This window comes from Mugil cephalus, chromosome 21 (assembly GCF_022458985.1).
Source record: "Mugil cephalus isolate CIBA_MC_2020 chromosome 21, CIBA_Mcephalus_1.1, whole genome shotgun sequence".
Classification (NCBI taxonomy): Eukaryota; Metazoa; Chordata; class Actinopteri; order Mugiliformes; family Mugilidae; genus Mugil; species Mugil cephalus.
The window spans coordinates 10,663,504-10,688,061 of record NC_061790.1 but is presented as its reverse complement, the minus strand read 5'-3'; the positions used below and the strand labels follow the sequence as shown (position 1 = coordinate 10,688,061).

General features: G+C 42.3%; 1 protein-coding gene across 1 annotated transcript; it reads left to right on the top strand.

Moving 5' to 3' along the window:
• The first annotated feature begins 10 nt into the window (after positions 1 to 10).
• Positions 11 to 24,331, top strand: fndc4a (fibronectin type III domain containing 4a). The gene is made up of 6 exons (XM_047574447.1): positions 11 to 774; positions 8,406 to 8,521; positions 9,615 to 9,819; positions 18,634 to 18,723; positions 20,916 to 21,049; positions 23,314 to 24,331. The coding sequence occupies exons 1-6, from the start codon at positions 699 to 701 to the stop codon at positions 23,353 to 23,355; spliced, it is 663 nt and encodes a 220-aa protein (XP_047430403.1). The 5' UTR covers positions 11 to 698; the 3' UTR covers positions 23,356 to 24,331.
• The last annotated feature ends 227 nt before the right edge of the window (positions 24,332 to 24,558 follow it).

Genomic DNA, 24,558 nt, shown 5'->3' with positions numbered 1-24,558 from the left:
TATCAAAGCAGCGTTGAGTGGTGGCTGCAGCTCAGGTAGGCGGCGTAGCTGCTGCTTTCCTCCGATGACACGTGGGTCATTAATCAGAGGAGGCTGCGCGTGCACTTGATCCGAAAGTGGCAAAGAAACCTCATTGGCTTGTTGTGGGGGGGCTACCGGAAAGGACCGCAGGATGACCAAAGCCCGTGCATAAACACACAGTCAGGTCCGCGAACAGAGAGCTGGAAACTTGAGCGCTGCCCATGGTCCTGAATCGCCGCTCGCCGTCCCCTCAGCCCGTGAGGGGACCGACGACCCTGTGAGCGTCATCCTGTCGTCTGTCTAACCTGTTCGTACCTGAGCCGATCGATCGAGCCCCACAAGGATGAGCTACAGCTCCATCCGCCAGATTTAATCAGGTCGCCTCAGCTTGCCGCTGGAGGACGAGGACGGAAGACTTGTGGAATTAAACCATGAATGGAGAACCTCGCCTGCGCTCGACAACATGTTTGTGAAGGCGTCGTTTGTTGCGTACTTTCACTGGTTATCTAATTGCTGACCAGCCCGAGCGCGATTCGACCGTTCATTCATTCAGCCGTTCGTCAATGAGGGGGATTACAGCCCGCTGTTAAAAATGAACTACTGCGATTTACTTCACGAATAGGAGATTTGCGTCCGTTTGCTTTTAATCGAAGAAGACCGACCACATCCTCCAAGGCATGGCTCGACTGCTCGTGCTTCTCAACTCCGTGGTCCTGTTGCTTTTTGGCAGCGACATGTTCTTGGTAGGAGCAAGTAAGTATGAGCCTCTCTCCAGCGGAGGAGTCAAAGCAGTTATTGTGCATTCTGCAGCCTTGTAAAATGCGCCATTACGCAAAGTACCACAAACCGTTTAGCCTTTTACGCACCTGGTGATGTACTTAATTCCATCACTCAGTTATACACATCAAGGAGGACTTTACTGTGCTTTGATTACCACATGCAGTAACTAGATGGAGAACAGATTACAAGAATCTTTATGTAAAACATGGACCTTATGTGCTCAACAATGATTTACAACAGTGGTTTCTTTAAAATGATAGCATATATTCATAATTTTTCAATGTTCCTTGCCTTTTTTAAATTTGAATTTATAACCATATAATAATTAAAAATAAAAACGATTGTAAGGTTTGCAACATATTTAGCACACAGCTGCTCTACTGAACCGGAATTTGGGCTAGATCCAAATTTGACCTACAAATCCTTATTATGTCGCCCAATCAATGTGCCACAGAAACACTAGTTGCAGAGCCAACACTGCCATCATAGAAATAAATCCTGTGCTCGGGCTGTCTCATTCACATACTGTTATTTTTGCATTCTTTCCATTTCAAGCTTCCGACCTACTACACATGACTCCATTACTATTTCTGTCAAATAAATAGCCTCCCCGTGCATGCATGCTTCTACAGTATCTCTGTCTCTTTATCTGTCTACCTCTATCACTTCCTCCTTTCGCCCCTCAAGGGAACGGAGTCCTACATGTGATAGCGCCTTCAGAGAATCAGATTGGCACTTGACTGTTTCCGTGGGTGTGCACATTGTCTGCTTCAGACACATATACAGACCTTCTTCTTCTTCTTCTTCTTTTTTTTTTTTCAAATGTTCTGCGCCATGTGAGATGCAAGAGCCATCTCTGATCTCTTGGGTAGGTGGTTGTCACAAGCAGGAATGTTACCTGTTAAAATAATAATGATGTTGATGCTCATAGATGTCGCAATGAGCTTCAGAGTAAATGAAAATGAATGTTGAATTTATTACTGAACGCTCAGTGCATGCGGTGGCATTTGCTCTGGCATGTCATTCAGATGAAGGTCTGAATGAATCGTGAGCCTCTTTAGTTTGTGGTGAGGTATCGATTAAGATTTCAGCTACACGGTGACAAAAGAAAAGCATTTTAGGAAGAACTGTTGGTAGAATTTGCAAATTGTACTCACTGCTAATATTGTTTAACAATAGTGAATTTATAATACACCAGTTTTTCCTTCACCTAATTTTAATCTGAGCTTTTTACGCATCGGTTAAGCATGCTTTACCACGCATGATTACAGCATAATCTACACTGGTCTTTAATTAGCATCAGCAATAATTGCATATTTGTAAAAAATCTGCAAAAGGGAAAAGGGACATTCAGTCCAGATAATTGTGTGTAAACATTCAGTAGCTTTATGTCTCTGAGCAAAATTCAAATCCCACTGTAGCACCTATTTAAGTCAAACACAAGGCATTTTATTTTTATCATTTCTGTATCTTAGTTGAGGAAAAAATACCTGAATGTTGCTTCCTATTGCTACATTCACACACATTCTAGGCCTCAAGCGAGCTATAGGATGAATACCACTTGAGCTTTAGTGCGGATCAAAATTTACTGGATGTATTGGATGGCCAGGCTCATATCATTCCCCAAATTGGCAATCTGCTGTTCATAAAATCCCGGTGACACATTCTTGACAAATAGACGTTGAGCATTAGAGCTGAATCCGTTAGGGTGATTGCCAATATTTGCTCATTTCGTTATAATTTTAGATGCTGTCGCATGGGAAACCTTCTCAAAACGCACACAAACATCCTGTGTGTGGTGGGAAATAAAAAAAGAAAAAGAAAGAAAGAAAGAGAGGGAGATTTTAGATTTTACACCAGTGTTTTGAGTATCACGCTGTGAATCCCACTTGTTGGTGTCTTGTTTAGACGTCTGTAGGAGTCCGAAACACCCACTATAGGTGATAAAATTAAAGCTATAAACTCTGATTGTGAGGAGCTTGCTCCTGCACGTCACTGCATGCTAGCCCGTACAGTTTGGGGATGTTAGATCGCAGCTGAGAAGCCTCAAGGCTTAGGTCAGTGATTACATTAACCTTAGACTGCCACCTGGTCCCATCTGGTTTCACGGCAGCTTCAGCTACAGCCTCTCAGTCTGTGAGAAATAAGACAGAGTTTACCTAAAGGAAGGAACAGCGAGTGCCCCGACAGTAAAGAGACTCTGAAATATAAAGGAAAAAGCACAGGACTTAGCCATGCCTGGCTGGACGAGTACCTATTGTATCCAGCTACAAATCTACTTCTCACTGTTGTTTCTGTGCTAGAGAGATGCCAGTGGTCTAGTCTAAGAGAGGGCGTCGCTTTAAAGAGATAGTTTGACCTCTTTGAAGCAGGGTTGTATCTAGTCTTTACACATAGTTAAGTGCATAACCCACGGTAGATGGTGCTTGGCAGATCCCCAGTTTTGGGAAGCAGACAGGAGTTCCGCTAAGCCAAGCATTTAACTTCTGTTTTTGCGGTAAGCAATGAAAGTGCTTTAGCCACCTAAAACACGGACAGCCCAAACATATACATCAGTTTAAATGCACTCTGTGTTTGGGATAATATTACAGCTTTGCTTTGCCGTCAGCAGTTGTTTACCTCCGTTAAATGAAAATGTTAAATCTCTGTCTTCAGAGGCACCAGACTCCACTAACGAAAACAATCGTTTTAGCTTGGAGAACATGGAAGTTGCTGATCTGCATCGTGAGTGAGTGTGTAACACTTTTATTGCAATTGTAAATTACGTTTCAGCGCACACACGTTATACAGTAACACTAACTAATTAGGAGGGAGACGAGCAAGGCTCACATTCTGCAAGTGAAAGCACTTTTTTTTTTTTACTGGAGTGTGCTGGCTTTGAACGCACCTCACCGCTCTGACGTCCTGTCCGGGGTTCACTCCGCCTCTCGCCCCAGTGACAGCTGGGATAGGCTCCGGCAACCCCATGGCCCTCTAGAGGATAAGCGGTGACAGATAATGAATGAATGAGCGAATGAATGTTGACTTTGAAGAGAGAAATACCGTGTAACAGATTCAGGTCCTTGTCGGAAAAGGTAAAGCGATGACCAGATTCTATAGCATTCACTTAAACTGATAGAGAGGTTTTCTATATGAGGGACTTGTATTCTCTACCTATTTCATTTCTTGGTTCCTGTACTGTTACCCGTGTCTGCTTGTTTAAAGTGAGGGTGTGCCAACCACCATCTACTGCCAGTAATATACTGAATGTTAACTCCACTTAAAGAAAAAAAATAAATAAATAACTTTTTCTTTAAGCTCACACCTGGCAACATATATGACAGAAGGAAAGGTTGGACGCAGACAGGAGACAAGACAATGGCATTTAAAGCTTATACAGGGACAGACAGTTGCAGCCATGACATTGCTTAAGACCCACAACACCCGGAGATTTGTGAGACAAGCTCCTGCTGAGCAGAGAACATTTAGACTCCACACGACCGTGTCCTAAACACATACAGACAAAGCTGTTTTGGAGGAAGACCGGGCAAACACACCAGAATCCGAGGTGCCTTATGAGTTGTTGCCCTTATATACAGGATGCCAGTGAATGTATTATTTCATGAGGGACTTAGACGGTGTACGCATTAGAAAAGAATTACATTCAAAGTGGTGCTTCAAACTGTCACGAGCTAAGAGGTAACTGAAATGTGATTGATAATACAAGGGCATGGAGACCATGTCCTCGGCACGCCACCGTTAAACAAAAGGCTGTGTAAATTATTCACGTTTGAAAGTTTTATTGTGTTGTTAGTGAACTAATCAATCAGGGATCGTTGAGGCCCCCTGAAGAACGTCAGACATATATATTTTAAACTGTCTTTAACTGGAGCATTTAGATAGTAATACAGCCAGTGTCTCTTTAGCACATTTCGAGCTGCAAATGAGCACATATGAACATTCACAGAGTAAAGTGTGAGTTAATCTTGAGCTGTTACACGGTCTGATACAGGTGTGACATGAATGACTAGAACATAGAGGTGTAGTGTAACTGAAGACTTGTGCTGGCTGTGAAAAAAGGCAGAACAATGGTACACCACTGCACATGAAGCGCATCAATCCCAGAGAAGATAACTGTCTTTAAAGATGATTATGTTAAAATGAATGCATGGAACGTTGATTTGTGTTTAGTGTATAGATACAGTATACAGTAACATAGTGAGAGAATTTTTGATTTGTGCGCTTGTCAGTCATGCAGGAACCCGCAAAAGGTGCTAAAAGCAAATGCACTGAACTAATGCTAGAAAATTGAGAAATGGAGATGGTGTGTCGCTTGTCAAACTGCTCTCCAGGTGAGTTTGACGGGTGATGCATCTTCATTTTAATACTCACATCTCATCTTTACATTGTGCTTACCCACTGAGTCGTGTAGTCTGTGATCAACTGCTGCACCTGCTGTCTCACGGCGGTGATGAATCAAAGCTTTTATTATAGCACACATAAAAAAAAAAAAAATAAAGTTTCCACTCGTGCTTGTGACGAAAATGCAGAAACGGGCCAACAAACAAACAGGGCATGGTGCTTCGCGAGCAAATATGGAGGTCAAAAAATGAGGCGACCCGTTTGGTGCAGATGAATTCTACCTGGTCCATGAGGCCTGTCGGCTCTTCAAAGATCCAACAAAACTTTTGCCGTGTCTCAATATGTGCAATGTGGTCATATGGGGGTGTAGCTAATAAGCTAGTCTTTGACTACACGCTATGAGTCATCCCGTCTGTGCTCCCACATGCCAAACGCGCACGCGATTGTTGTTTAATTTCAGATGTCACATAATGAATTCAGAAGCATGAAGTTGATGCAGGACACTGCGCAGATAACAGTGAAATGCCTATAGTGCCAATTATTACTGCAGAGGGGACTATCAAACAAGCTGGAGGAGAAAATTAGGAAGAGGACCGGACTGTAAGACCTCATATCCTGCTAATGAACCAGCTAGTGATGCAAATTCAGAAGCTCCACTGTTGTGTTTAAGTGCTGCAGTTTTCAGATGGAGCCATCTCGCCTGATCGATCATGTATTCCATAAAGTCACTTTGTACGGAAACCCTTCCAACACACTCGTCCCACTCTCAGCCGCCTCTAATGGAAACAGTGTCATATAGGGAGGGGACACTTATACATTAGCGATGATTCATGCCCCGATTCTACTGAACTGTCACTTGCTCCATCACCAGGAAATGAACTGCAGACGATGCATCATGGATGCTGGCTGCTCTTTTTGCCCACGCGTGGCTATCCGTAACCCCCATTACCTAAAGGACAACGAGCTCCAGGAGGAATGGACATGTCCAGACTCAGATAGACTTTGCACCTGGTTCTGAGGAGGGCTCTCCGAGGGGAAAGGGGCAGATGAAGACTTTATATTGTTTGGTGTCTGAGAGAATCAGAATTTTAAATCCTTGTTATGTTGGCAAAATATAAATTGGCAATGACGCGATTTTAAGAATTAACGCTTCTGTGCATCAGCCGCTTCTGGGCTTAATAACATGATTCTATAATATTAAGAACATAAAATTAGTCGGCATTTGAACGTTTCCACAATGAGGACAGTGGAATCATTTTTATGAAGATATGCACAATATGACTCATGCTGTCTAAGGATATTTCTTATTATATGTGAATTGCCCTCCCTCTTAACACCTGATTCCATGAAGGAGCTTCTCATTAAACGAACAAATGAAACAGACGCGATCCCTTAACCTCCTGATACCGGTGTTACCTTCACCCAAGCCCACTTTTCTCCCCACAGTTGGAACATTACTTTCCCTCTCACACTTTCCATTACAGGCTCAGAATTAGTATGCCCTCTCCTTCCAGCTCCTTTCACTCCTTTCCACAAAACCGATCTCTGAGTGTGTGGTGAGTCGGGGAAGTAAGCGTCGCACACTGCGACTGATCCCGGGGCACGGAAGACGGGCGGCCTGGTCTGACCCAAGGGTCTCGAGATCGGCCTCAAAGTCACCTTTTCGCACCGAGCGCGGAGGCCACCATCGATCGTCTGCGAGATGGAATAGGTAGAAGCAGAAGAGGGAGTGAGAGAGAAAGAGAGAGAGAGAGATAAAAAAGGGGAGACCCGTGGAGATAAGAGGACGGGGATGTAATAGGGAACGAGCAGGGGGAAGCTGCAAATCATTTGAATCGGCTGTCATTTTCTTTCATCTTTCTTTCTAAAAGTGCACTTTTTGGATGAAATACGGAGCTCGTGGAGCTCATGCGTTTGGCTGTCATCTGAAGACAGCTGTAGTATGGATTATTAAATCTGTGCTGCATGGGTTTATATAAGTATTAGAAATGCAAACTGATTCCGCAACTGTCAATTAAGTCTCATTTCATTGATGTGGAAAGCTGCAAGCTGTGTATGGTATGGTGGCCTAAAACACGTCAGCTGAAGCATGTGTGCATATGCATTGTTTTCTGCCAGTCATCTTTTCGTCCATCTCTTACCGTCATCCTTTTTCGCACTGCAAGACATCAGCTGGCATCAGCTATTTTCTGACACAGCACACAAAATCCATTAGGAGCACAGTAATGACAAAAGCCCCGAACAGCCAGTCCAGCCGATCCTATCTCTCCTACAGTAGCACAGATTGCTTGGAGACTGTATCGCCTTCTGTTAGAGGCCTCGCCCTCCCTATCTGTCGCCTTCCGCCCCGCGTTTTTGTTCCCACCTTGCAATCAGCGGGTCTACCGCCGACCGAATCATGATGGATGGCTGCGAAGTGACAGGGTGACGAAATCTAACCCTGTCACAGTGGGGTGAACGTGAGGCAGATATCGAAGGCCAGGTCGGTCAGGGCGACGCAGGAGATTGTTTGGAGGTTAGCATGAAAGTGTGAAATGGACGCAGTGATGATGTGCGAAGATGTGATGCAAAGGGAGGCACGCAGGGTATTTAATGACGACAGGAATCACTGCTTTTGGAAGGGAGCTGGATCTTATTGCTCACTAGCTTTCCGAGATGTTTTGCGGTGTGACTTGGCAGTGGTTTTGTTGCTGAAAGGCATGTGAAGGCTGCTGCGTTTACAAGTTTGGATCGTGCTCTGGCCATCTACTCAAACACGTAGGAAACTTCAGTGCAGTAGAATTTAGAAATAAAAATAAAAATAATGGCCCTCACCAAATCTGACTCCATTTATGCATACTGGAGAGCTGTTGACTTGGAAATTGTTGTATGACTGACCTTATGCGGTATTTACCAGTGTGAAGCCTGCGCTGATTTTTAAATAACCCACTTGCCGTGGTACAGGGATGTAATTATAGTCGCACTATTGTTGTTGTGTTATGATCATAAACTGGTCATTGGTCTGCAGAGACAAAACAGTGAGGCCGGGATCTGAAGATGTTACAAATCACAGTCCACAAAACACATTACGCGTGCTGCTGTATTTCTCTCAGCTGAAAGTGAATTTAACAAACGTTCTTTTTCTTCAAAACAACAAACACCTGGTGTGGGTTCAGCGTTCCAATGCCGGATGCAGCGTGGGCACAGATAGCTCGGATCTTATCGAATATCTGGAAAAGCAGCTGGATTAACGTACCTCTCGCCTCCCATCTACTTTCCCACAGACCGGCCACCAGCTCCCGTAAATGTGTCTGTCATGCACCTGCGAGCCGACTCGGCGACCGTGTCCTGGGAGGTTCCGGAGGGGGACATAATAATTGGCTTCTCCATCTCACAGCAGGTAAATCCGAAAAGTTTTATGTAAATCAGCATGGCCACGGAAAGGTCAGTGAATCACCCTGTAATAATAATGATAAAAAAATTAAAAAAAGCATCAAGTATGCAATGGCTGTAGCCATTAGTGGTGTGGAACTAAGCCTCCGTCACATTCCTCTCGAAAAGGTCTTGGCGAGCCACCAAGCCAGTAGGTAAAATGAGGGCGTGCATCTGGAACTGACATCCAGCCTGGAGTCAGAGGAAAACTTGGCATTGCCAGTTTGTCAAGAGAAAACAAGAGCACAGCAGAATGCAGAATGCAAGGCTGCCAAAGTGCTTTTTATTTAAGAAAAGTATATCAAAGGCTTAAACTATGACAACCAATGAATTCTAATGCTGAATGATAGAACGGGGCATGCTGCTGTAATCATGTTTATGCTTTATACAACTCCTGATTCAGGCATCAGCCATTTCAGCTTTGCTTTTCATTCGATTTGACTGATGGGCTGAGATCAGCACCGGTTCTCCTCGGGGTTCTTTGTCATGGCATGGGGCTGCATTTGAATGCCTTTGGTAAACCTAATACCTCCTTTTTATAACAGATGTCTCAGTCTCAGATATCCCAGTAGAAGTAGTTCGGATGTGTAAAAACACAAAAGGCCACTCCAGGAGACAGGCTGGAGAGCACACTCGAAAGAGATCCCTGTTGGCAGAGTGAGGACAAATTCTCACTGCTTTGAGTCTCCACTGCCCCGTAACTCTATGAAAGAAAGTCGTATGAAGTTTGTTTCCTTAAATTAATCTTAATTTGACTCCATGGCTCCATTTGCCAGACTCCATATGGTGAAAATTAAGTGCCAACTGGTAATTTAATAATGTAGACACTGGCATGAACCCCACGGAAGAGCCTGTTGTATTAATCTTTTTAAATTCTGGAGAGCACATCATTGTCCTATAAAGACTTCCAGAAGTCTTCAATAAGCGAATGCCTTTATTTACGGATCAATATTTGCAGGGCTCATATTTGCCTGTGGTTACCTTGCTAACCTCACTGCCCACTAAACCCAATGAATAGCTGAATGTAGCGTGCTGGTCTCTATCCTTCCTCTAACTTTCAGAAGCAGGACGGACACATGCAGCGATTCATTCGGGAGGTCAACACCACCAGCCGCTCCTGTGTTCTATGGGACCTGGAGGAGGAGACGGACTACAACATCCAGGTCCAGTCCATTGGCCTCTACGGGGAGAGCCAAGCCAGCAAGAAAGTCCATTTTCGCACCCTTAAGAAGTCGGACCGCTTCCCCTCCAACAGCTCAAACCAAGGTATGGTGCTGTATCTGAAATACACCGCCTGGCCAAACAAAAAAAAAAAAAAAAGTCACCAACTGAATTTAACTAGGCAAATTGGTATGAAGCTCCTATTGGATAATTACTGCATGGGCGATTATCTTTCAGCTGGCAACAAGCTATTTAACCCCAACTGATGCAATGAGTAGCTTCTTATTTCTTTCCAACCATGTGGAAAGACGCATCCTGTGATCATTGGCATGTATCAATCTGAGAAAAAATATCTAAGGAGACTGAAGCAGAAACTACTAAAATTGGGTCAAGAACTGTACAATGCTTGATTAAAAACTGGAAGGATAGTGAGAAAAAGAGATGTGGTTGGAAAAAAAATCCAGATTGTTTGTGATCAGCGATCACTTAAACATTTGTTGACCAACAGTAGAACTCAAGGCAATGTTTAATAGTGAAACTCAGATCATTTCCACATGTGCAATGTGAAAGGGTTTTTCCATCAATGGATTTTTTCTTCCCTGATGACATGGCCATATTGCAAGATGCCAATCCCAGGATTCATTAAGCTTAAATAGTGAAAGAGTGGTTCAGGGAGCATGAGCCATCATTTCAATCACACATGGATTGGTCACCACAAAGTCCAGACCTAAACCCCACTGAGAATCTCTCATCATCAATACAAGATCTTGGGGAAAAATGAATTCAACACTGGATGGAAATAAACCTTGTGACATTGCAGTAGCTCATCGAACCAGCGCCACAGCGAATGCTGCTGTAAATGCGCTTCAACAAAATATTTTTGTGGCGACTTGCAGACTTCCTTTGACTTACATAAGCACACAACAAAACAGTTAAAACAGCTGAATTACTGTGTATTCTACATTGATCTTCTAAAGTGGCCTTGACAAAGTTATTCAGTCTCCTCAGATGTGGTAATAAGCTGCAGCAATGCTTCAAGTTGGCTGTTGTCATCTGTTAGTGTTTGAGGAGTTTTCAATGTTAAAATCAGCCCAGTCCTTCAGACTGTTTAAATGGAGAGAAGTGCTCAGTTTGGGAACAGTGTGTACAAGATAATCTCCAAGCTGCTTGATCTTCCAGTGACCCAAGTTAAAGGTTCACAGGAACATGACTAACGTCTCCGGACTACCAAAACAAAATCTGACTGCAGCTAAGCTTTGTACATGAAATGATACATGGAAGAAAGAGCCCACTTTAAAAAGACTACAGTCCTTCTAAAATCCACTTTGACATTTACCAGTTCTTCTGGGAGAACATCCTCCGGACACACAGACGAAGGAGAAAAAAAAAAGAAGGTTTCATTACCGTTTCTACTACGATGCTCTAAAGCTGAAAGCTTAATTACAGGGTTCATTTGTTGCAGCTGACACATAGTGTCATGAATCTATGCAGGGTGCAATGAAATCAGGAACGTATCACGGCATTCTGGGGGGAAAACATACGGCCCGCTGTCAAAGAGCTGTGCCTAAACCTCATGTTATGTGGCACTTGACAGGATAATGACCCTTAACGCTGGACCATTCTCAAATGGCCTGCTTATGAGTCCTGGTCCTTAATCCAATGGGGGGAAGGCACGGATCAAATCAGACATAACTGAAGCAGTTTACCCAGGAAGAATGAGGAAAGGACAGTTGAGACATGCAGAAGTCTTGTTAAGAGCTGCAAAAAGCTTTTGGTTTCAGTAATTGTCCCACAAGAGTGTATTACAGAATATTAGACCCGCGCTTTTTCATTACTTGTATTATTTCAAGTGTCTGCTCTATCAAATATGGAGTAGAGAACGATGAAGGCTGAGTACTTTAGCCAGTGTCAGTTTATTTCTGAATTAAGTGGAGAGGCACCAATGATGTTGAAAGTGTTTAAATACCGCGGCAGGTGTACTGCAGAGTTTGAGTGAAATTTCAAAACACAACATGTTAATGATGTTATGTAAAACAACCATCAACCACCGTCGGGTTTCCTTGAGTTGTATCATTCCGTTGAAGTCGTGGGACACAACTGAATCAGATTGTCATGCTCGGCAAAGAGGCGCTTTCTCTGCATCGAATCAGGACAGGCGTTTTCGGCCGAGGCTGGTGAGCACATCGCCATCAAAAGATCGAAACATGGAGCAGACATAAAAGCAAAATTAAAGCAAAATTAAAATAAAAACCCACAACACTCCAATCAGCAAAGTCACTGCTTTGGAGGGAAAGCAAAGGAAGACACACAGCCTCACATCCACTGAAAATGTGTGGACTGTAAAAGCCAAACCTCCCTAACATCACATGAGGCTCTTTGGGACGTTTATATGTATAATAATCTTGTGCTACTAATGAAAATAATGGATAATTGGAAAGTCACTCAAGATTTTCCGAAGGGTCACCACCTTAATTTGGTGGAATGGGGAAACAAGGACCCCACATGGACCAAGACCAAGAGGGGAGGTTGGTGGTCTTGTGGCGATCTGAGCAAACACAGCCCAAATAACCAAAGGCACAAAAAATAAGGTGCTTTGAGACATATTTGATACATATATATTTGTTGTTTGTTTAAATCAGAACCTCAAATTGCAGAATGTAAAAATCAAAATGCTCTGTAACTGATAAGGTCACAGTAAGTCACTGCATCATTTTTTTTTTTTTTTTCCATGGCGTCTCAGTTCAGTCTGTTGCATAACACGACTCCGTGCTTTTAATTCTACGCCGTGTGCCACGGGCCCTTTTCCCGAGGCACACGGAGAAACAAGCCATTACAGACACTTTTCCTGCCTTTGCGCTGAAGCCTCTCCTGGCTGCTGAATGCTTTTAAGCACCCTGACATTGAAAATGAGATACAGTAAAGGCTAGTCCCGGGCAGGAAGCCTCCTCTCACAGCCTTTCTCCTGGGGGGCTCTTTGCGCTTCCCGCAGTTTTATTTTCTCCTAGATACCAATGCATTATTGACAAACTCTTCGAGCGTGGCCGCAGGCACGGTTCTTCTGAATTTATGCTGTTCTGTGTGACACCGTATGGGTGATTCTGTACAGGCTCTCAAACGCCTCAGATGCATCGCTCGGGCTCAGCTCATTGGGTGGAGAAAACGCGAGGACCGTGACCAATGGAGAACAGATTCAGTAGTTCTCAATTTCTTCCAGTTCAGGCTGTAAGCTCAGGAAAAGGGCAATTTGCGCTGTATTATAAAATAAAATTCTACATTTTTAAGGGATGTCTACTCGCCTGCATTAGTTCAGCCACAATTATAAGATGAGCTATGTCTTAACATAAAAGCAGGGAACGTGACACTGGTCCAGAAGCAGACATGACACTTCAAGCTACTTTTTCTTTGCGATTTCATGGTCTGGTTCGAGGTCGCAGTAGGAAGTGCTGATGCAAGGGAGCCATGAATGCTTCCATTCAGCTGACTCAGGTTGGGTACCATTAGTTAAGCTGGCAGCATTGGTTAAAAATAAAAGAGAAAGAATCAAGTCCAACACGAGAACCTGTGCTAATACATTGCCGTTGTCGTTCCTGTTGCTTGAATTAAATCATTATTTATTTTCGCTGCATGTCGTTTAAGTTTTCTTTAGGTTTAATAAACTAATCACTGACATTTGAGCAAAGTGCTGAGCAAGAAAAGACTATTAGAAAAGATTTACTTTGAAACATTAATCAAGATTTGTAGCTCCCTGAGTCATCCAACTGGGTCAGTGAAACAGCCCATTCAGTGGATGAGCTTCATTTGTAGGGGTTTGTTTTGGTGTGTGGAAGCAATCAGTGTCAGCTCTCCATAAATCTCCATAAATGCAGACACTGCTGACTCCTCGTGCCCCAGTTTTAAAGCCCACTCACGTCAAGTTTCTCAGTGTTGCTCTCGTGAATTATTACTCAGCTTGAGTTTGTTTTTTTGTTTTTTTCCTAGTTTGGCTCTGTCATTTTATATTTATTTTTGTATTCATGTGTGAAGGTGACACACTATGCACACATCTCCATACGTGACAGATAATACAGTGTTGTGAAAAAGTGTTGGTCCACTTCTGGATTTCTTATTTTTTTGCAGATTTTTTTTATTTTTTTTGGCCTTTTTTGTTTCAGATCATCCAACAAATTTAGATATGCAACAGACTTGTTGTAATTCAGCCACACTAGAGGGTTTTCAAGCATGAACCTCCTTTTTAAGGTCATGCCACAGCATCTCAATAGGATTCAGGTAAAGACTTTGACTAAGGCCGCTCCAAAGTCTTCATTTTGTTTTTCTTCAGCCATTCAGAGGAAGACTTGCTGATGTGATGAGTTATGAATCATTGTCCTACTACACAGTCCAAATTGGCTTCAGCTTGAGGTCAGGAACAGATGGCTGGATATTCTCCATCAGGATTTTTTGGTAGACAGCAGAATTCATTGTTCCAGTTACCACAGCAAGTCTTCCAGGTCCTGAAGCAGCAAAACAGCCCCAGACCAGCACAATAACACTGCCAGATTTTACTGTTGGTACGAAGTTCTGTTTCTGAAAAATGTTGTGTTACTTTTATGTTAATGTAACGGGACACACGCCTTCCAAAACGTTTGCCTCATCAGAAAATTTTCTCAAAAGACTTGGGGAGCCAAAATTCAGTAGAGCTGCAGTTCCAAAATATTAAAACCTTTTCAGAAACATCAGTGCTTACTACACTGTTACTCTCTAACTCGTTCTAATTGATAATGACAACTTACTAATCAACTACTAGCCAGTGAAAAGTAAATGATAATTTTATGAAACAGTTTTATTAGTTTTAAGCAACTAAATGTTTTCATGGGTAAAATAAAAATGGCAACACAGAATGCCATTTTTAATAATTTCAAAGTCTAATAACGAATGCTGAATGGCTTTCTGAGATGAAAATTCACATTTTATAGAATTTAAGTACATAACATTTTCCTCATTAATGATGTTAGCTAACACTTTGTCAGTATGTTAGTCCTTATGACTCAGCTTGTCTGAACTGTAGATGAACAGTGGTGCCCACTGATCTATGGTAACTGCAGTCCGTGCATCAAATTTAAATTGTCATAATTGTTTCTGTTGATTTTATTGCTGATCTGGTCTTTAAATACGTTTTAACCCTATAGCTTACAAAAAGAAAACACACACAATTAATTTACTAACCAGGTAATTGAAACGACTGTTGTTGCATGCGTGCTTTGTTCATGTTACAGAAGAACAACCATAACTTATAATAATTACCGTTGCACGGTCAGACATCGTCATTATCCTTCAGTAATCAAGACGCAAGCATGGCTTTTCCCCAGCTATAGAGTTTTCTGAAAGCCTGTTTTTGGGCATAAATAAACCTTAATTGCGACAATGTTAATGCGCTGCATTTCTGACCTTCACTGACAAACTCACACTCAATGCTCAACTGTTGTAATCACCTCACCAAGATATGTCCCCTTTCACTTCATTAATTTAACATCAGCAACATTTCACCCACATTTTAAGAATCTTAAACTAGTTTCCCACATTCATGCTTAAATTTATCAATATTAAAATATGTATTAAAGGATAAGTGATCACAAGTTAACAGCCCTAGCCCCTAGCCCTTTTGCATATATTTGCTCTTCAAGCGGCCTCATTAATTCTCTTCTTCTGATCAAACCTGAAAGTTAATTGCCATTGACTTTTTTCAAATTTAAAGTTCTTTCTCCTAGCGAGCTTTTGCATGTCTCCAGCTAAAAATAATAACATGCGTTTTCCATAAAACGTTATGCACTTCAATTTACTGTTACTTCTTATTTTTCCATTTGAAATCCTGCTATTGGACATTGTTCCTTTAAAAGCCCTTTTTAATCTAGTTTGCTCCAGCATCACAGAGCCCTTTCAGAGAGCCTTTGTCACAGCCAAGTGCTTCCTATTGAAACCAAATTGATTTGAGGTTTTCTGGAAACTCCCGAGAGCCAGATATATGATACCCACAGATCAATAATGCTTTTATTTTTCCTTAAAGCAACTCGATTGAATAATGTTATTACATATTAATGCATACGTCTCCTAATGTTTACCGACTCAAACATGGAAACATGGATCCACTACATGTAAAGCATTTCCTGGCAAGGCACAGCACACAGTAGGCCGCATGTTTCAGGAGGATTTCATATAAATAGGTTTCTGTGTTGTTTTTTATTTTCCCAGGATCAATATCCCCTACTGAAGTCTATTTCAATTTCATTAGTTCCATGGAAACCTTTAATCCCAGTGTATATTTAGTATGCGGGTTGCCTGCCCTTCGAGAGCGAGGTATGCTGGCTTTCAGCAGCTTCAGAAGACGTGCATGTAAATTACAAGAAGATATTTGTGAAGTATTCTTACTTTGCAAATGCGCAAACAATGATTTTCTTTTTGTGAATTGTGAAGATCTCAAATGAAGTTCAAATCCTAGACTCTTACGAAACAGGGTGAACGAACCAGTCACGAACAATGATGCAACAGTCAATGCAACAAAAAAATATCCAAAAATCATTCCCCAACCGATGACACCGTTACCTGCTGCCAATCCGCTCAAAAGAGGAGGGCAAAAAAAAAAACAGGAATGTTCTCAAAGGATGAATGCCTCAGGCAGTCAAAAATAACTAGGCAGGTGTTCCCCTTAGACACAATTACTGCGTGATACTTCAAAGAGATGTCTTTAGTGAGTCAGGAGCTACACCTGGGCTCTCCCATTAGCAGCGCCCACACAAAGGTATTCTACACACTCTGTCAAATATCTTTAGAGCTACACAGTCCTAACTCCATCTGTAATGCATTTAAGTCCGGACCAAATTGAGCCATTGAATGCAGTCTGATAATTGACCAATCATTCAAATCATGAGCGAAACGTCTTGAAAAACTGTTCCACGATTGCAATAAAAGCCAATGAAAACAACAAGTCAGCCTGAAGGAGACATAATGAAAGAATAAATCAGATGACGCATTGTTGTGACACTACAGAGTCCCTGGTGCGTTGTTACGCACTTTCCTGACACAGTTCAGAGCCACAGTCAACATCGCGGGATTAGGAGTGAGCAGAAGGAAGGTCGAATAATTATCTCGGCACACTCTCTTTGGTGTATTGGAGGCACCGCAATTCAATTCTTTCTGCTGTAGCAGAGAATCACGCAGCGTATCTGAGCACAGAGCCGACATGAAATATGTATGAAACAGCAGCAGGACATGTTATTCAGGTCATCTGGAGACTCTCTCGCTCTCTGGCTTTGTGTTATGAAAGCTATGATTGAATGTATGCACAGTGTACGCTGATGGTGTGCGACATTATGGCAACTCACATAAGAAGGCAGAAGAAGATTTTTATGGTTTATCTACTTAAAGCTGTCCGAGGGGGGATAAGGCACGATCTGGTGAAAGGATGTTGGGGGATGAGATGGAAAAAAAAGAAAAGCTCCATCTCAAATCTTATAGGATTTAAATGATCTGCTGCTGTGGTGTCAAATCCCAGAGAGCCCCCGGACAAATCCACATTCAACGGGATCATTCGATCAGTGTGAAAACCCTTGAAGTTCAGTTGGCAAGACACAAGTTGCGTCACTTATTCCAGCTGCCTCTCGATGCATATTAGTTAAAAAATTTTAATTTCAGTACATATTTCCTGGTGGGAAGGGAAATTAAACTAGGTCTCAACTTACATTGAAGGTAAGGCCCAAAATGAGTTAGAACTGTGTGCAGAAGAGCTAGCGGGTGAACAGCTCTTATGGAGCGGGTTGGGTTCAGGCAGATAGAGGACATGTGGGAGTAATAAACCAGAGAACAGCTCGCAGGAGCACAGGTAATGCCACTGACCTGAGTTCTGACCTGGCATTTAAGTGTAATGTGCTGCCTGATGTCTTTGCCATGTTAAGTCTGAAATAGGGTTCTTAAAGGAAATGATTTCTTCACACTAAATGACTACGGTCAAGAGATAAATCTCACCGTGTGAAATTCAGTTGATGAAAGAGAAGCAGGTGGAAGGAGAAAGAAAGCTCTGAACTGGATGCAAAATTAGGACACGCCCCCTAGTGCAGAATGAGTCATCAACATTTTAAGATGTTTTTACAGGAAATGACCCACTGTAAAACAACATTTAAACACAGACAAAACAACATTTCTGCCAAGGTGGTGCCACATACTGGTGACCTGGCAACATATTATAGTACAAGCTTTTTCATATAAAAACACTGAATCTGACTTTATTGGGACTTTAAAATGCGTATGCTGCTTGGCCCTATAAACACTATTCTGGCCACCATGTTACAAAAGTGCTTTAGATAAATTAGTACAAACGTAAAAGTATCAGTGGTCATTTTTATGATGTGTAGTCTCTCTGTGCCTCTTTCCCCTCACTTGCACATACAGGCTACTTTCAAAACTAAAAAAAAATAAATGAGTGCCAGCGCAATTGACCCCACTTCATAAGTACCATCATGTGAAGCGAGCTGACAGTCTGGCATTTGGGGCCAGTTACTTGACAACTTGATCACTAAAAGAGGCAATTGGGCAAAGTGGCGCTCTGGACGGGCTCCAACTATCGGACTTAAGAGATAGTTTGGAGAGTGGAAATAGGGCCATAGTCAATCCACTTAAAGGAGGATTAATGCTACAAAACTTGATTTGTGGTAAGACCAGCCACATTTTTTTTGACAACGATAGTTTTTGTTAAATGGCCAAATAATCAAGAAAAATAGATTAAGTTATGACGAAATATTAATGTATCATTTCAGCTCTGCAGAGGTGTTTCTCTTTTAATGTAAAGCACCTTGTGTTGCAATTTTTTATGTATGAAAAGTGCTATATAAATGAAGTTTGGTTGGATTGATGTGTGTTCACTGCAGCTTCCCCACCTGTTCTCTCTTCTAGATGACCCCACAGTTCAGGGCCTGGACAAGTCTCGCCACCTGCAAACAGGAGAGATGATCATAATTGTGGTGGTCTTGCTCATGTGGGCAGGTAAGTTCGTTAATGTGAGAAGTTAATTATATTTCAAGAATCCAGGACCTGAAAAAACACATTAAACACCCACAGTATTAGGTTTTTGTCTTTGTTAGACAACAGAGGTTGAGTTGTTAGCTTACATTTCCTATGGGCCACTTCAAAACACAACCATCCCATTGTTTTGAATCAAGCATTTCAGAGTTTTGACTGTAAAATTCGTATTCGTATTTCGTATTGTTTCACTGCGGTTTCGCTCTAAAGCTCTAAACCAATACTTTCGCACAACCTCATGATAATCTGCTGCATTGCCGGACTTGGAGTGAACGCAGTCAAAGGGCACACTTCATGCTCACACATGTGGCCCGTCTCCTCTGTGTGTGTGTGTGTTGCCGAACCCACCATCAGTCAAACAGACGCCCAGACCTGCAGCTCTTTACACATCCATGTCACAGCCGGAGAGCAGAGAGATGTGGGGATAGTGATGCAGCCTGATAGCCACACCGGAGGCTGTGGAGGCCACACAATTTCTGCACAAATGTTGAAGCCTAAGAAGACTTAAAAATGCATCAACAACAAAAACATTTCAGAGTGTGATCTATTGCGATTCTGACGTGTTCCCTTAAGTATAAAAAAAAAACAAACACAATATTAAGGAAACTAGCTCCACAACAAAAACACACTCCTAGTCCTTCAAGCTGTCAGTAACATGTACCCCCATGTGACTTCAAAGAGAGGCAGCTGAAAATTTAGTATACTGTCTAATGCAGTGCAAAGCATAAAATGTTAATGAGCGGCTCTTGTCGGTAGTGGATTACCTTTAAAAACCTGCAAAATAAGCTGAAATATAATTGGACCTTTCCACCCCATTTGCAGCATGTTCACATTTACTGGCAGCCTGCGTGATGGACAACACTTAACAGGGGTTTCACACTGTACATTATCTCGTTCTTACATTGATGCACTGATGCATTGACGCACCTAATTAATACGCCACCAATTAGTGGGAAGTCACCCAGGACAAAATCTACAGTGAGGGACAAGACAAAGTCCAAAAAAATGTAAGCGAGCCTGAAACCTCCATGTGACATCATGTCCCTTTTAACCTTTTTCACAACGTTAGTGTCAAAGCAACATCACGCCTTTCTGAGCGTCCTCCACGTCTGACCCCTCCATCCCACGATGAGCTTCCCCTGCGAGGAAGCGCCCTGATGAATGAAGTGCCGAGGCGCGACGAGAAGTGGCAGATCTGACGGGCCCCCAGGAGCCGGGCTTCCCGCATTCGAGGACCGGAGCGAGACGTTAAATAACACTAATGGGAGAAACTTCAGTAACTCGGAGGCTGTGAAGAGTGTGGCCCCGTGTGGCATGTTCCATAATGGACTGCACATTTACACGCAGACGAGTTTAAATTAACATTTAAATCATCCTCTGCACTTCGTTTTATTAAAACAATTACAAAATATTCTTCACCTCTTTTACATCGCACACACGGTGCCTGCTGCTGCACGGCTCATGTCTCAAAAGGAATGATTGCAGCACAAAATAATTAAGCCATTGCTTTCGACATGTCGGCCGAGTAAGTAGCTGACGATTTCCTGCGTTTTTATGTTTTGTTTAAAAAAGATTACAGTTCACTGAAATGTAAGCCATTTAAAAGTAGTTTAACAAATGAGCCCAATTGTGAAAGGTCCCCCTATCAACTCCTCTATGCTGCGCGGAGCTGGGATATCGGGAGAGCAGTTACAGGATGGATGAATAATAATTTAATGAAATGGATTCTCCTATGATCGTGAACACTCCTCACAGCTGCGCAGTCCTCATTAAAAGAGCTGTATATCCGGTTCTGAATGTTTAATGACAGCGATCCAATAGACATTCATAACCTCGCTGAGGCATGGGAAGTTCATTGAGTATGTGCTGCACAGTGCTCAACCAAACTGGAGGCAGAACTGCATCTGGCAGATTGCAAAAGCGCAACAAAGCGAACTCTACAGAGAGTAACTGTCTTCCAAGGTTTCACACAAAGGCGGCGCCGCCGCGCTCCCTTGGGAGCTAAAGTTCCATTATCCACGTGGCATTTCAGCGTGCTCCAATAGAGACGCGACGCTGAGTGACAGTCTCTGCCACATGACTGACTTCCTGTCCTCTTGTGTGTGTGTGTGTGTGTGTGTGTGTGTCACGTGTGCTCATCTCTCGCCCCCTGGCAGCCGTCATTGCCCTGTTCTGCCGGCAGTACGACATCATCAAGGACAATGACTCCAGCAACAATAAGGAGAAGGCCAAGCCGTCGTCGGAGAGGAGCACGCCGGAGCACCACAGCGGAGGACTGTTGAGGAGCAAGGTGAGCATGACGTCCCTGTTAAGGGCTCAGAACCTGCACATTCATGTATATAGCTCTGGCTCAAGTGTTCCTGAGCACCACTACTGAGCACCGCTAAAGGTCCTTTTATGTAGCTTTATACACACACAAGTAAAGTCTCTTTGTACAGATAGATTAACCGCCATGTGGGTCTTTTTCCCCTTGACACTTTAGTAATATCAACGGCCAGACGCGGTATTAACATGCACCCTGACGTCATAAGCTGAGGTTCTGTGGGGTCTCAAACTAATGTCAAGTATATAAAGACATAAAATCTTAACACGTGTGCTTTCCTCTACAGCGCCGTAGCATTAAAATGAGCAACAACTGCAAACTCTGCAGCTCATGGTTGTAAAATAACGGCAGCGTTTTACAGTCTGCTACTGCACCGCAAATGATGTAGGCTACAATACAACAAGTAGCATTAACCTTGAAACTTCACTTTATTCAGTCATTTCAATGCCTGCGTCTATCATTTCACATGCGATTTTTGAAAAAAAGATTAATATATGGTACGGTGATCAATTTTAATTTCTTTCTTTCTTTCTTTCTTTCGTTGAACTCCTTTCTCTAGAGAAGAACCCTTGTCTATACTGCACAAAAAAAATGTCCAGACTACAGACATTACTGTAACATGATATTCTACTTAGTGACATATAAACATGCATTCTGTACAGCGCCTGAAGGAGACAGTCACCACAGATGTAATCACAGGAATCTGCGGGGAGTCATTTCTTAACCGCAGTCTCCAGCTGTGAAACACACACGCAAACAGCATGATAGTTACCGAACAGAGTGTGATAGCTCCATCTTAGATGAAAATACAAAGACTAACAAAATAAAACACAGAGCCGAGGCGTCGGTGGAGCAGTGCCTTTAAGAAACACCCGACGCCAGGGGACTAATCAGCACAGTTCAGGATTACTAACGAGGCCACCACCAATCAGGCATCAACGTGAGCGTTGACCTCTGGCTATAGATTTTAGCATAGCAACATATTGAGTCCCCTTTAAATTAGCTAAGGTAGAAGTCCTCGGTGTTAGCGTACGTCTACTTTCTAGTCCTCATTAAGTGGTTTGAATTTTCATGTTAATTTTCTGGCAGAAATCGTAGGTGTACATCTCTCGCTTTCTCTCTCTCTCTATCTCTCTCTCTCTCAACAGTCAATGCAATTAAAGCCAGAAAAAGTCTCCACAGTCTTTATTATTGACCCCGTGACCCGATCTGCATAGAGACAGATAAGGGTCACGTTTTACTTAGCTTTAATTAAAATAAATTAAAAGGAGAAGGTTGAGCCATTGATCTGCAGCGCTTGAAAAACTCACGTAACGAATGGGTGAAAGCGTCTCGTCTGCACTCCGCTCCAAATTCTCTTTTTAATATCTACATACAGCGTCCCTTATTATATTCCCGCGTTGGAATTAGAAATATTAAGACGGATCACTTTCATTTCATGCGATCCTAATTTAATACACAAACCCTGCAGTTCTGTCCAAATGCATAACAGAAAACATGGCTGAATAAGATGTCAAATGTGTTAGGAAATTGTATTTCTGCAAAATTGTATGTGTAAATATCAGTTTTTAAGCTCAGCTTCATCAGCTGATGTAGTTCAGTTTACAACTCAGCATAAACATCCACTGGCAAATCTCCCTCAAGGTGTTTTACTTAAAGCTGCTTTAGTCTACGCAGCCTTCCTTCCTCTGTCTCAGACATTCCACAGACACAAAGAAGGGCCGATATTAGTTTCGTTTTAGGAGCATTTTGAATATGTGTAAAGTGTGTTTGGCATAGAGTCTCAATGGGTTTTTTTTTTTTTTACTGCTGTCTTGCCCTCTTGCCTGTTTACACTCAGGTTTGACATTGTGTTTTACAAATACGAACTTGCCAACAGATTGCAAGGCTACAAAAACGACCACACGTGTAGCCGGTAGGAAAAACAGACCTTTAAACTTTATTAAAGTCTAGGGTGTTGACAGGTTTTCGCATATGAGCAAATATCAAAATGCCAACCTTTTCCAGAGGGAAGTTCATTGCATGTTTAAACAAGTCTGCAACTGGTGGAAAACCTCCAACTTCCACTGGAACGATACCGCTGTATTGTGTTATTTCTTTTTTTTTTCAATCATACTTATAATACTACGAAGCATTTTCAATGTGATCAGTCGCTAAATAACACTGCCCGAGTTCATGGATCCTGAGCTGAACTGAACAATAATGATTTGCATCTTTCTTCTGTTTTGCAGTTTCATCCTTCTGTGCCCTCAATTAACATCATTGAAGTTTAAGAAGAAGGAAGCTGAAGTTAAATCTCCCTCTTCATCCACCATCGCTTCATTTTTGACCTTTATCACTGGCGAAGGGGGGAAAAAAGCAGAGAAAATGAGAGTTATCTTTGGGGGCATCTTAAGCGGGAAAAAAGACACACATGCATGCACCCAGTATTTGTAGAAAACACAATTCTGCACCACCTCTGAACCCCATCCATTTACACTATACACACACACACTTACATACATACATACACACCACGGTAGACACAAAAACTTTCTCCTGTGGGTTGATAGTACTTCATTAATGTTAACCTGTGGTGCAGTTAACACTGATGTCTTTGCCAGGTGCTTACCAGGTATGTTATTGCAATACGAAACACACACACAAAAACTTATGATCATCTCTGGGAAGCCTGTCTTTGTGACTTTAAATACGCAGTGTATTTTTGATATTGGCATGTGCAATTAGAGAACACACTCACCTGTGATAGCTCAGCTCTGAGTCAGTCAACATTTTTCCATAGCCGATAGTGTTACTATGCTGCCGGGTCACACGCGTATACGATTGTCAGATGAGTAGATCGTTAATAAGGAGAGAAACCAAATATCCAGAATCCATTTGCAACAACAGCAGTCACTTGATTTTTTTGTCCTATTGTTCAAATGAAAATCGACCATTTTCTGGACAGCATTGTATTTTTTCATATTTCATATATAGCAAACACGTCTGTACAAACGTCATTCGTTTACTAAATGAAGTTGCATGCGGGATATTTGCGTGTAGAATAGCATTCGATGTGCATTCTAAGTTAGGCGCCAAAAATGGGGAAGTAAACATCAGTGCCGTGAAGCTCTTAATGCTCTGATTGTTCTGTTTGATCTGCTTTTAGGACGGAGCACTATCTTTTATCAACCAGTGTTACATTTTAGACCTTTATCTGAAAATTGTATTTCCTGAAAGTGTAAAATAAACCTTTTGAATGTCCCATCACTGGCTTAAAGCTTCCCTCAATTTGCGCAATTTACCCATGAGATTCTCTTCAAATGTCTCAAGGAGGCACAGTCTGCACTCGCTGTTGGCAAAGGCTGAAACTAGAAAAGAGCATTTTATGCGCACGGTGCTTAGCAAGCCTCTTCACGAAAAAAAGTGAATGAATTTAACGCTGCCGTTGCTTTAAGAGCCGTAAATGAATTTGTTAACGATACGCTAGAAAGAAT